At 52.6% G+C, this 12,608-nt stretch overlaps 4 protein-coding genes across 4 annotated transcripts; 3 read left to right on the top strand and 1 right to left on the bottom strand.

Moving 5' to 3' along the window:
* Window positions 1-36: 36 nt before the first annotated feature.
* Window positions 37-2,502, top strand: MAA_10942 (uncharacterized protein; the record flags this gene model as incomplete). The annotated part of the gene is made up of 1 exon (XM_011412888.1): window positions 37-2,502. One exon carries the CDS (start codon window positions 37-39, stop codon window positions 2,500-2,502), a length of 2,466 nt encoding a protein of 821 aa, XP_011411190.1.
* A 1,474-nt stretch (window positions 2,503-3,976) lies between these two features.
* On the top strand, window positions 3,977-4,868 carry MAA_07418 (nuclear protein Qri2/Nse4; the record flags this gene model as incomplete). Its single annotated transcript, XM_007825416.1, has 2 exons — window positions 3,977-4,109; window positions 4,183-4,868. 2 exons carry the CDS (start codon window positions 3,977-3,979, stop codon window positions 4,866-4,868), a joined length of 819 nt encoding a protein of 272 aa, XP_007823607.1.
* A 2,377-nt stretch (window positions 4,869-7,245) lies between these two features.
* MAA_07417 (phosphatidylinositol 3-kinase) lies at window positions 7,246-10,235 on the top strand (the record flags this gene model as incomplete). The annotated part of the gene is made up of 4 exons (XM_007825415.2): window positions 7,246-7,322; window positions 7,418-7,504; window positions 7,565-7,666; window positions 7,736-10,235. The coding sequence occupies 4 exons, from the start codon at window positions 7,246-7,248 to the stop codon at window positions 10,233-10,235; spliced, it is 2,766 nt and encodes a 921-aa protein (XP_007823606.2).
* A 444-nt stretch (window positions 10,236-10,679) lies between these two features.
* MAA_10944 (BTB domain and ankyrin repeat containing protein) lies at window positions 10,680-12,474 on the bottom strand (the record flags this gene model as incomplete). The annotated part of the gene is made up of 4 exons (XM_011412889.1): window positions 10,680-10,909; window positions 10,985-11,609; window positions 11,671-12,261; window positions 12,397-12,474. 4 exons carry the CDS (start codon window positions 12,472-12,474, stop codon window positions 10,680-10,682), a joined length of 1,524 nt encoding a protein of 507 aa, XP_011411191.1.
* Window positions 12,475-12,608: the final 134 nt, after the last annotated feature.

A 12,608-nucleotide genomic window follows, 5' to 3' on the forward strand; every position in this document is an offset into this window, starting at 1 on the left:
AACTTGCTCAATCGTCACGACAATCAAAAGACAAGAATGCCGACCAGCGTGGGCCAAGACAAGGACGACAAGTCGCCGGAGGAACCTCCTGCCAGCTCGCAAGGACTCTCTGAGTCGGCACTTGCTGGGGATGACGATGCTTATGATGCCCACTTGAAGACAGCTTGGCCGGAGTCTACGTCTGAGCCTGGCGAAGAGCCCAAGTCCAAGGTTCAACGCCCGTACGACGGCGGAGACCAAGCAGAGCCAAGAGTTGATCTCGACACTGGTCCCCCCGAAAGAGTCCAAATCGAAGTCGACCCCGGAAACAGCAGAGATTCCAGAAGCGCCGCCGAGACTTCAACCAACACTACGCAGCGCCATGACCCTGAAGATTTCAGGGAATCCTGGACGAACGTCCAGAACGCCATGAACCAATGCGCACCTGATCTACACCACTTGCGACACAATGAAGAGCCCATGTATTTGAGGCGGGAGGACTTTAAGCTCCCTGCGAATCTGTGCAAATACACATCAGACTTGGTGTCGACGGCCAGGGGGGCGGCGCCAGATCCGCAACCTAACGACAATGATACGGTTGAGGGTCTAAAACGCCTCGCTCTGGCTCAAAGGACTCTCATTGAGCATATTTCCAAGCCTCTGGAAATGCTGCGCTTTTACGTCGACGCATGGCATCTCAGGGCTGCTGATGATGAGAAAAGACCACGGGCTGACGTGGGACTCGATCCTACTGTTCCAACACCACAACAGGCTGAGATGGAGGCCTTTTTGGACCTTACACGCCAGCACAACAAACTGAATGAAGAGTATGCTCAACTATGCGTACAGGCTCGGCGGCAGCGACCAGAGCCAACGTCTTCGAAAACTAGGCCTTCATGGGACTGGCCGCAAGCAAAGAGAGTGTGTCCTGCCTGTCGCGAGAAGTTTGAGATACAGGCCAAAGAAAAAGAAGAGGGGGAAGGAAAGGTACGCGTGAATGCTTCCGATGAGGAGGATCTATCCATCGCCTCGTCTCCTATGCTGTCTGTCGCATCATCGAGAAATGGAAAGCCTGACGCGGTGGGAGGTGCCATGACAGAATACATGGCCGGGCTGGAGTGGGCGGATGAAGCGGCTACATTTAGTGAAGAGCAGGCCAGACTTTTACAACAACCGCTTTACATATCTCCTACGGATTCTCCGAGGAACTCTGTCGCACAACTCCAAGAGGAACCAGGAATACTGGAACCCACGCCTCTGTATCCTCTGGCCCCAAGCCCACCTCCGGCCTCAAATGCTTACACGAGAAGATGTCGCACCGACGCAGAAGGGGAATCTCAGTCGCACTATGTTCCTGATGACACGTCTTCGGTTGCAAGCGTCCCGGAAAGTTACGGCATACACCAAGAAGACTCGCCACAGTCTAGGCGTGAACAGTACTGGGAAGATTGCTTACGCCAGGAGTGTAAGAAGAAGGAATACTGGAGGGGGATGTATGACGAGTTGGCAGAGAGACATGAAAACGCAGCCAGGAGCAATGAAAAGTGGGCGAAACTGTATAACTGCCTGGCTAGGCGGTGGGAAAACCTGACGGAGATGCATGAGGAGACCACCACGAGGTTTGAGAGGGAAATGCACATTCACAACACAGTGATGGAGGTATACGTTACAAACGCGGTCGAGGTGGATTGGACACGAAGCTCAAGCCAGTCAAGGAGCAATGACAGGAGGAGCATATCACCGCCGCTGAGCCCCAGAGGAACACCATCTCCAATGACTGTTCCGACGTCATTGGACTCAACTGAGGCTAGTCAATGGGCAAGTATTGAGCCTAGAGCTTGTGGTACTGCTTCTCAGCGAGCCCAGGGCACGGCTGGGGTCGAGAAAGGCCCTGTTGCTACTGCTCGACCTCGAAAAAAACCTCAGAACAAGTTGTTTCAGGCAGAGGCCGCGATGGTTCGCGAGAGACGAAGTGCGCCCGGAGTTGCACAAGCATTGTCCTTTTCAGACTTTGTCGAAAACCAATGCCGGTCGTGGGTTGTCATCTGCGACTTCGTATGGTCTTTCATCCTCCCAGTGCGGCAGCCAGCCATCTTGGTATCAAGCGCAGATGGTTCTTCTTCGCCAATCCAAGTCTCTCGACAAATGGGCCGCAACGCTGAGATGAGCATGCCGTGGAGTGCTTTTTTCAACGTACTCACTCACATCATCTTACTCTTCGGTATCCAAACCTGGATCGCGTGTGCCAAGGAACGAAACACGTGGTTGCACGCAAACAACATCAAGCCAACGACTTTACTCTCCATGTATGCTCGTGGAGAGAGGTCCTTTTGGCCAGGCCTGCATGGCGGACTGTTGACGGGTGCAGAGGTGAGTATGCTGGTGAAGTGGACTCTCTTGAATTCGCGACGTGTTTTGGAGCTTTTGGCCCGGGTGGTGCAGGGACTTGATTTGGCTAATCAAGAAAGCATGAGGGTTTTGGTGCTCGGGGCTGTGGTGGTGATGTTTGCGAGAATTGGATAATATGTAACTATGGGGGTGAGTGTTGGTACAGCCCAATACTGCGTTACCAGATGTTGTGCCTGCACGGTACTTTGTATCATGCTTGAATTATCATTTAACATGAGGGAAACAAAAAAAAGTTAATAAAAAAAGTTAATGGGGGTGAGTGTTGAGTCTGGTGTTTCTATGGGAGACAGAAGGAAGGTACGGAGTAATATGTGGAGTCAATTTACCGACAGGTACTACAGGCATTATGTGCCTTATACTTTGCACTTAAGGACATGACGACTTCGCTGCTGGCCCCGAGTTTCACTGAAGATACTAGTATTTCTATCAATGATATTTAAATCCCCCCACGTTACTCTGTAAATATGCAAGTATCAAACGCCGTTCAATGACAATCAAAACGATACGCTACAGCAGCCATAAACGGGTTCTAGATTCAAACGCCACTTTATGCGAACTGTCAGGGCGCCTCGCGTTGCATGGGAATCAGGCCATCTGCAATTCACCTTCAAATCGAATGCCTGAGCCATCATTCGCCCCTTGCACGTAGATATTTGGAGCGACATGCAAGCAAGCAAGCATTGTGGCTGCATCCACCACGCTCCCACAGATCAAGGCCGTCAAGGACAAACTCCAAAGGCCGACCCCTGCCTCTGCGCCAACTATTCCTCCAGGTTTGGTCCGCATTGGTCCGCATTCGTCCGCGCCATCTGACACGACGAACGAGCCTGACACGATCAACCTGCGGCGTCAGTGTAATTTGATCAGACGGCAGCCCCGATTACTGCTAGTACTACTAACTGGAGCCTCGGCTCAGCAGACGGATTTGAGATTTACAAATTAATAACCGGCAGTGTCTTCCATGCTCGGACGGGCTCCACGGCGACGGGCCCTTGTACGAGACGAAGGTGCTGATGTCATGATCCCGCCTCGTTTTAGCTCCATGGGATCACGACATTAACCTCTTGGGCGCAATTCCCGTCTCGCCTCCAGTGTGGCTCCCCTGCCAGGTTGCCATTATCGCCTGGCGGTCCATTCCTCTGGCGCTTCGCCGCAGCCACTTTTTTTTTTGCGATATCTCGGCAGCGTCGCTGGGACTGCTGTTTACCCGCATAATTTGGAATTTGGAATTTTGGACTTCTCCATGTTGTCGGCGTCGCCACGCTCTCGGCCGTTGAAGCCGAGCCAACTTGGCAACTACATTATTATTAAGACGCTTAACAAGACTAGTAGCTTGTATCTGCCGAAGCGCAGGGGCACAAGTTGCGTCATTGATGATTACATTTTAGGTTCGCGGCAGAGACGGTTAAATAGTCCTGGTGTCGCTCCATTGACTTTGCTGCGTCGCAACTGCACGCAGCAGCAGCAGCTACAACACCACCACCAAAATCGTCACCGTTACTTGCGTACTTCCTCTCGCCCTCGTATACATCTAGGACCGTCAGGGAACAATCGCACTTTAGCTTCTACAAACGCAAGCGCACACAACATGTCGGCGGACCTCATCCCGGCCAACCCGGCAGACCTTATGGTCATCCGCAATGTCACGCCCAACATTGCGACTTTCTCAGTGCCATTTTCGCGATTTGGCAGGATCAAGATTGGTGGCCGTGGCACCCTTGGTACGTCCCAATTTGCCCGCGGAACACCTCTTTATTCACAACGTGGCATTATCGTACTGACCCAGCGCCGTAGTCAAGCTCACATCCGGTAACCTCGCCGTCTTCTCTCCCGTCGCCCTCACAGAAGAAACCAGGGCCAAAGTCAACGAGTTCGGCGGCAACGTAGGCTACATTGTCGCTCTCGACTTTGAGCACCACATCTTCATCTCCGAATGGGCCAAGCAATGGCCCAATGCTAAAATTATCGGCCCCGAGGGTCTTCCCGAGAAGCGCGCCAAGCAGCTCAAGGATCCTAAAATCAACGACGACAACTTTGCCGTTATTTTCAAAAAGGAGGGCAAGCGCGACGTCAAAATCAGCCAAGAGTTTGATGCCGATTTCGACTACGAGTACGTCGATGGCCATGCAAACAAGGAAATCGTCTTCAACTACAAGCCGGACAAGGTCCTCATCGAGGCCGACCTGCTGTTCAATCTGCCCGCCACCGAGCAGTACAGCAAGGTGCCCGAGTCGCAGAGACCGGGTGGCTTTCTTGACAAGCTATTCCGAGGCGTGCAGAACACCGAGGGAGATGCGACCTGGGCCAAGCGGTTTAATTGGTATCTTGCCAAGGACCGCAATAGCATGAATGAGAGCCTAAAGGTGATTGCGCAGTGGGATTTTACGACATTGATTCCTTGCCACGGCGACGTTATTGAGGGTAATGCGAAGGAGGTGTTTGACAAGATCTTTGAGTGGAACTTGCGTGGCAAGATGTAATTTTGGCAGGGAATTGAGTTGCAATGGAGTGAAGAGGCGTTTGGTGATGGCTTATACGGAGTAGAGTTGACGGTGCGCAACATTGAACATAGAGGGGCCGTGCGAACATTGAACGCAATGAAGGGTGGTGAGGGGATGTACGTAGTCTGGTAGATACCCGAGATGAAATATGTTTAATACGCCAGGTTTTATCTAGCCAAGATTGTGCTTTGCTTTCACACGTTCAAGGCTCAACTGGCCGTGATGGCAACGGGGCAGGGGCTGATGAGCTTATCCGGTTAGAGGTTGTGCTGAGTTCCAAAGTCCAGACTGGAGGGTGAGATGCAAAGGCCCAAACCCTAACCTCTGGCGTTTAAAACTAGCGCCGAGCACGGATTATTCGTTCAAGTTATCAAATCGTTCTTTAACTCGGACATTGCCAAGATACACTCGCGAAGCATTGCAGAGAAGCACCTACACATTCTTAGCCGGCCTGTCAGCGCTCCACTCCAGAGAGCTGACGACGTACATGCCTCCGAGCTGCATCAACACATGATTTCGGCGTCGTATTTATTGAAAAATGACGGCGTGCCGGTTGGTCACTGTCGTGCAAGCAGGGATTGCATCAGGGTCAAGTGACGGTCAGGACAATTAACTACCATCCGTTTTGGGAAGCCGTGTCTCGCTTTGTCAGGACAAACAGTTCTTTTGGCACGCCAACCTCGTTTACATCAAGAAGTTCGCTCCCCTCACCGCGCCCCTAGAATTCGTTCCCTATCTCGTTAGCTACCTAAGAAAATTGTAGGGCAGAAAAAGCCCCACGAGCCATTGGGCAGCTAAAGTGATTCTTCTCTGTTTCCACAGCTTTGTGTGCCCACAGCGACTGCGATAATGAGGCTCACCAACCTCGTCGTCTTGGGAGCTGCGTTGCCCCCCCTTGCGAGCGCTGCCAACTTTGTGAGGGGCTTTCGCGTGTCCTTCAACACGTTCAAGTACGACATCGACAAGTGCACGGATGAGAAGCCGTGCTCTCTGTACTTGGTGAGACTGCATGACATGCAAAGGGCTGCGACTATTTTCGGTGTGTAGATGCCATGTTTAGCCCAAGTCCGCACCGCACGCGGGTTTACAGATCCGCCCGCGTGACGGACTGCCTCGAGAGGGCCTTCTCGCTGATAAATGGCGGGACTATAGAAAACCAGGCGGGCACGGAATTCATCGCCAGAATCCAGAATGTCCCCTCTGGCACGTACATCTTCCAGGCTACCGGGGGTGAGGACGGCAAGACGGCCATCACGACACAGTTTACGTATAATACGAACTTGGCGACGACCGGCACAGGCACAGGCACAGTGACACCGCCCTCGCCAACGACATCTTCTGCCACGGAATCTTCTCCCGGGACGTCTCTCGAGACGACTTCCTCTCCTCCAGGGTCCACTGCGGCTTCGTCCGATTCTGGTTCTACAGGTACGTCGGCCGGCCCTGTAACTGGCAGCTTGACCGGCACTTCAACGGCCGGTCAGACGGGCACTGCGATCATCAGTTCGACAGGGAGTTTGACGGGTAGCTCTAGGTCTCTGAAAAGTTCTGGCGGCAAGTGACTTTGCTCTTTGCGCTTTTCCCCGCGTACTGACTGCTCACGCTTCACCCAGCGCCGGGAACGGAGTCGTCGTCGACGAAAACTGCAACGGCGCCATTGACAACATCGACTGTGCCGAGCTTGGGGGCTCTTGTTACGTTTGATTCGTGTGGGGTGCTGGGTGTCGCGGTCATAATGGGGTGGTTGTTGATTTGAAGAATGCGGCATTCCTGAGCAAGAGGTTGGGATGACGGAAATTTGACTTTGCAATTACCGATATTTTGGGGGCAAGTAATGATGGCTCTGCGGAATAGGCACAGATTGTTAAATACGTCGTTGGATGAAAGCGGTCTGGTTGTTTGATTCGCGGGACCAAAATAATGAGCCGTGCTGAATAGCCGCAATTTCGTTTGAATTAAATGAAGACTCAAGATAGCCTTTAAACATTGAAGACAACATGAGCAGACCAACACCAGACGTCACAGAGGTGCGGTCGAATGGTGGGGAATCGCGGCCCCAGACTGATCACTAGCGGAATGCTCGCAGTGATGTAGGGCAGACCGGGACCCACCAGACCAGACATCATTATGGGCCAGTGCCATGCCGCCTAAAGGTGAGCTGGCTGGAGTCACTGGTGCTCGAGACTTCCGATGTCACACTGGTGAACACATGTATTTGCATGCCCCACCGAATTCGTAGCTGGACTGGAGCTTCGGCACTCGACACCCCGACTTCAACTTCGAGCCAAAACCGCCGCGACAGTCTTGCCGCTCCCCGTCCCCAACGAGCCGCCCAGAATGCCATGATCGCATAGTCATGGCTGAGTACGGGAGAATGGACCCGTTCTCCTTTGCGGGCTCCAAGGATGTCGATCATCCTGTGAGCGTCCGAATGTAGGCTACTACTCCCCAGCACCTCTATGCGCCTGCCACTGAGTTACGCAGTGTGACTCGTGCACAGCCTTCTGTTTGCTGAGCATCGATGACAGAATGAACCTGGAAGGGGATGAGCCTCCAGTCAAGTATTCGACGCTTCTCGAGCGACCGGAACTCCGGCATATCGGGTCGAACACCAGGTTGGCCCCCCTACAGCCATTATTCCAGACCCGTCACCACCTTGACTGACCGCAAATCAGCCCACACTCCGAACTTTACGTGACAATACAGGTCTGGGCTGGCTCTAAGCCTCTTACCGTGCCGGTGCAAACAGCATACAAACCCTTCCGGTCCGAGCGAAAGTGCGTACAGAACACGAGACCCCCGAGCCGCCGTGACATGACCTTGTACTTACTGTCGCCCTGACACAGATGGAACGAGTGGCTAGAGTTGCCCATTACATACAAGTCACTGCCCGCCAATTCTCGTCTCGCCATCACAATATGGGACCTGTCACCTACCGGCGGGAAACACGCGATTGGCCATGCCATTCCGTTTGGAGGAACCACATTGCCCATGTTTGATACCGACAATCAAATCCAAAAAGGTCGCCAAAAGTGCTTGGTTCACAGACACAAGCATGCTGATGGAACAGACAACTCCACCACGCCGGCTTTGGTCACAGCGAAGAAGAAGGCCAGCCTTCGGAATGGGGGTGGTCCGCTTGTCGATAAAGATGCCGAGGAGCTTGACAGAATGGAAAAGTTGTTCAAAAAGCATGAGATGGGAGAGATCCCACGCGTAGACTGGCTGGACCAAATGGTGTTTCGAAGCTTCGAGAAAAAGGGTCTGCAGGCTGCAAAGTCGTCTATGAAGATGCTTCAGCGTCAGCGAGCCCTCAACGGAGACAACAATGGCGACCATGCTTCCGACACCGACAATGACAGTCTCAATGACGGTCGCCCCAATTCATCAGCTTTCCTACTTAATGTTGAGCTTCCACGATTTGATTTCCCTGTCGTATTCGCCGACCATGAATACGACCCGCCGCCGATATCAGCTTTGCAACCGCTCTCAGCTTCTCAAGGAACGCTCCCGCTCCATCAGCCGCAGGTCCAATTTGGCCCAGGCATCAATGCCATGGGGGAGAGCTCTGATGGGTTTGGAGTCAGGCTCATCAAGGTCTACGACCCAGAGGTCGGTCAGAGAGATAACCCTGCAGAGGCCAAGCATAGACGGCTGTTTCGAAGTTCCCACAGGCACGGAATTCTGGACAAAGATCTCAAACCAAACGCAAAAGTCCGAGACGAGTTGAATCTAATCATGGCGTACTCGCCGACCCATGTCTTATCGCCGGAGGAGGCCGATTTGGTCTGGAAGTTTAGATATCACCTGACTAGAGACAAGCGAGCCTTGACCAAATTTGTCAAATCGGTCAACTGGAGTGACCAGAGCGAGTCTAAGCAAGCGATACAGGTCCTTGGCCGCTGGACAGAAATTGATGTGGACGATGCCCTCGAGCTTCTTGGGCCGTCGTTCGACAACCCGGCTGTTCGTTCGTATGCCGTGGACCGGTTACGAAAAGCTGATGACCATGAACTACTCCTCTATCTCCTTCAGCTTGTGCAAGCGCTCAAATACGAGCATATATCTGCCGACTCTGAACAAGAGAGCATACAGGATTCGTCACTGGCGTGTTTTCTAATACAGCGAGCTGCGGCGAACTTTATGCTGGGCAATTATTTTTATTGGTATCTGATGGTCGAATGCGACGACCACAGCCCGGAACAAGGAATTGACAATCGAAATATATACCGCAAAGTCGCTTACGATTTCATGACTGAGCTCGTCAAACAGCCATCCGGAACTGAAGACAGGAAAACGCTGCTCCGACAAGCGGAGATGATTGCCATCCTCTCCAAGGTAGCCGCCGATATCAAGTCATCCAGCGAGTCGATTGCAAAGAAGACTGACCGCCTAAAACACTTGCTGGCGGATCCCAAGAACGAGTTGCTTACCTTTGACCCGCCTCTGGCCATGCCCCTAGATCCAGCAATCAAGATTACCGGCATTGCGCCGGACCAGGTTGCAGTATTCAAGTCATCACTGAATCCAATCAAATGCACCTTTAAAACCACGAGTGGCGGCACCTATCCCATCATATTCAAATTGGGCGACGACTTGAGGCAAGACCAACTGGTGATCCAAATCATCACACTTATGGACCAGCTTCTCCAAAAGGAGAACCTGGACCTGAAGTTGTCGCCATACAAAATCCTGGCCACCAGTACCACTGCAGGCGCCTCCCAATTTGTCCAGTCACAAAGCCTGTCAGCTATTGTTGGCAAATACAGGACAAACCCGGCGCTTGCATACCTTAGACATCACAACCCCGACGACAGACAACCCCTGGGCGTACGACAAGAGACGCTAGATACTTATATCAAGTCGTGTGCGGGATACTGCGTCATCACCTACATTCTCGGCGTCGGCGACCGCCACCTCGAGAATCTCCTGCTTGCACCCGACGGGCACTTCTTCCACGCCGATTTCGGTTTCATCCTCGGCCGCGACCCGAAGCCCTTTGCCCCGCTGATGAAGCTGTCCAAAGAAATGGTCGAGTGCATGGGCGGAGTGAATTCAGAGCAGTACAACCGCTTCAAACAGTATTGCTTCCTTGCCTACACGGCCCTGCGGAAATCGTCAAACCTTATTCTTAACCTCTTTAGTCTCATGCTGCACGCCAACATTCCTGATATCCGTCTGGAGCCGGACAAGGCCGTCATGAAGGTCCGAGAGAGATTCCACCTGGAACTCAGTGAAGAGGAGGCGATTGTGTATTTTGGGAATGTGATTGAGGGCACGTTGACAGCCTTTGCGCCCGTCGTCATTGACAAGTTGCATGAGTGGGCGCAGGCGTTGCGGGCCTAGACCAGCGTGTTGACGCTTTGTGTTGGGAGTCTGGTGCTGCGCATCAAGGATATGTTAGTTTACACAAATATACTAATGTCGTGTATATGGCGGTGCAGCACCCGCAGTGAGTGTGGATGAATGCCATTTATCTGATATTGTTCCGCTTTCATGCTCTCGGTTTCTAGCAGCCTGGATTAAGGATAAGGGGGGGGTTTGTCGGAGGCAGATACATTCCTTCCCTTCGATTGCGCATTTCTCACAGCATGTATCTAAACTTCGTAAATTTCTAGTTCTAGCACTTTGATTTTTATGCCTTGACGCTCTGCATCTCATCTGTAGTTATACATAAACTAGCTAGCTGCACATACAGGCCACTTCCGCGTGGTCCCATCCCGTACCAGGTTCAAATCAGCATATCCTCAGCCCAGTGTTCATATTGCATACACATTGTTATCCTCCAGGTCAAGACTTTCGTGGACTCGCAATGAGTGAGAACTGCCCTCTGCAGGCAGCAAATGTAAACGATTTACCGGAAACAACCTTTCCCGTAAGTTCTGTAGGCGTCTCAATCGTTGTGTCGGCCCCTTGGCCTGCTCGACAGTTTTCAGAATATCCCCAGGTCAGGACTTTGCCTTCTGGGGTGATGGCGAAGGAGTTGTCGATGCCGGCCGCGACGAGAGTAGCCGTGATTCCTGCCACCGGTGTCAGCTATTCCTTCGAATGCTCAGATGAGCGGAGATAAAAGAGAGATGGTAAATGGCACGTACCAGGGATGATGGTGGGTTGCAGCAAAATCCTCGGCCGTCCTCGGCTGTCGCACAGGACGTGTTCCCTGGGCAAGGCAGACACGTCGATGCCAACTTGACTGTTGTCACACCTCCCCCAAGCGAGAACGTTTCCATCCTCTGTGCACGCCAGGCTATGCTGAAAGCCACCCGCCATATGGCGAATCTTGTACCCTTTCAGCCCCTGGATGACTGTCGGGGTGCCAACATGAAGATTATCCTCGTTGGCGGCAAGACCTGTCTGTCCGAAATTATTTAGCCCCCAGGTCCAGGCTTGGCCCTCCTTGTCTATCGCGAAGCTATGATTGAATCCGGCAAAGGCTTTGACGATTCCCTTCCTCGGTAGGTCGACCATCCGCGGGATCAAGGATTCGAATTGGTGCCGTTGGACGAGACGGCGACCAAGTTCGGCTTGTTGTCCGGACCCCCAGGCGTACACGTCTCCTGATTCCGTGAGAGCGAGCACGTGGTTTCCGCCCGCGGAAAGCTTTTTGATATCCTTGAGGCCACCTATTTGAATGGGTGTGACCTGGAAGCGTTCTTTATACTTGGATTTCTTCTTTGGGCACATCTTCTCTCGCAAAAACCCGTATACACCGTCACTGCCCTAGAATCAGTTAGCTCTCTAGCCTGGGGATAGGCGAGTGAAGAAAGAGCTGTCAAAATACAAAGAAAGTGCCCCAGCCATATACAAGTCCCGGTCTGGTGAGGACAAAGGTCGCATTATCAGTGACAGCGACTTGTGTAATATCGGATCCCAGCTTTTCCAGTCCTTCCACAGGCGCGGGTGTGCTTTCGAGGGGGTTCAAATCCGTTACTTCTTTGTCAGGTTGCACCGGCGGATCGCATTTTGTACTTCTACCGAGAGCCCTGGAATCGTTGACACCCCAAGTCAAGACACGACCGTCATGTGTGAGCGCAGCGCAATGAACGCTTCCGACCGCTACTTGGACAATGCCTACATCCTCGGCATTTAGCAAATGGTTGAGGCGGGGCCTGTTTGCCTTCATAGGGCTCTTGTTGTTGTGGCTTTTATTCCCCAGACCCAATTCGCCATTCTCCCCGCTTCCGAATACTGAAATATCGAGTCGTTGGGTTGGTGCATTGTTGAGCTGCTTGGAGGGCCTTGTTCGTCGAGGCGGGATGCCATTTATCTTGCGTCGCTTTGTGGACGTATTTGAGCCAGGCTCCTTTTTTATAGGCGTCTCTTCGATTTCATTCGTAGTGTCACCAATCTTTCTCTTTCCCGGCGTCTGTGGCTGCAGCGGCAAAGTTAGCACGTGCTGATGCGACAGTGGGGGGTTTCTTTGGTTGTGTGAAATTCCGGAGTACGTAGTACGGATTTGCTCATCTGCGGGGGAGAAGTGGAATGCAAGACACGGCGCTGGACAAACCGTATTATCAACTCCATGCGCACCATTCGCCCTCGCATCGCGAGAGGATAAGAGTAGGCTTTTCGCGAAAGCGATCATGTTGAGCTTGTTTGCCGCAAACGAATGTGAGTTGGTTCTTGAGTCCTGACTCCTAACCCTGTGTGGAATGATGAATGGGTGGGGGTGGATCTGAGCCAGCGTGCGCTAGCGTCAGGGGCGCAGATGTCAGATCT

Source organism: Metarhizium robertsii (genome assembly GCF_000187425.2).
Source record: "Metarhizium robertsii ARSEF 23 chromosome Unknown MAA_Scf_3, whole genome shotgun sequence".
NCBI lineage: Eukaryota > Fungi > Ascomycota > Sordariomycetes > Hypocreales > Clavicipitaceae > Metarhizium > Metarhizium robertsii.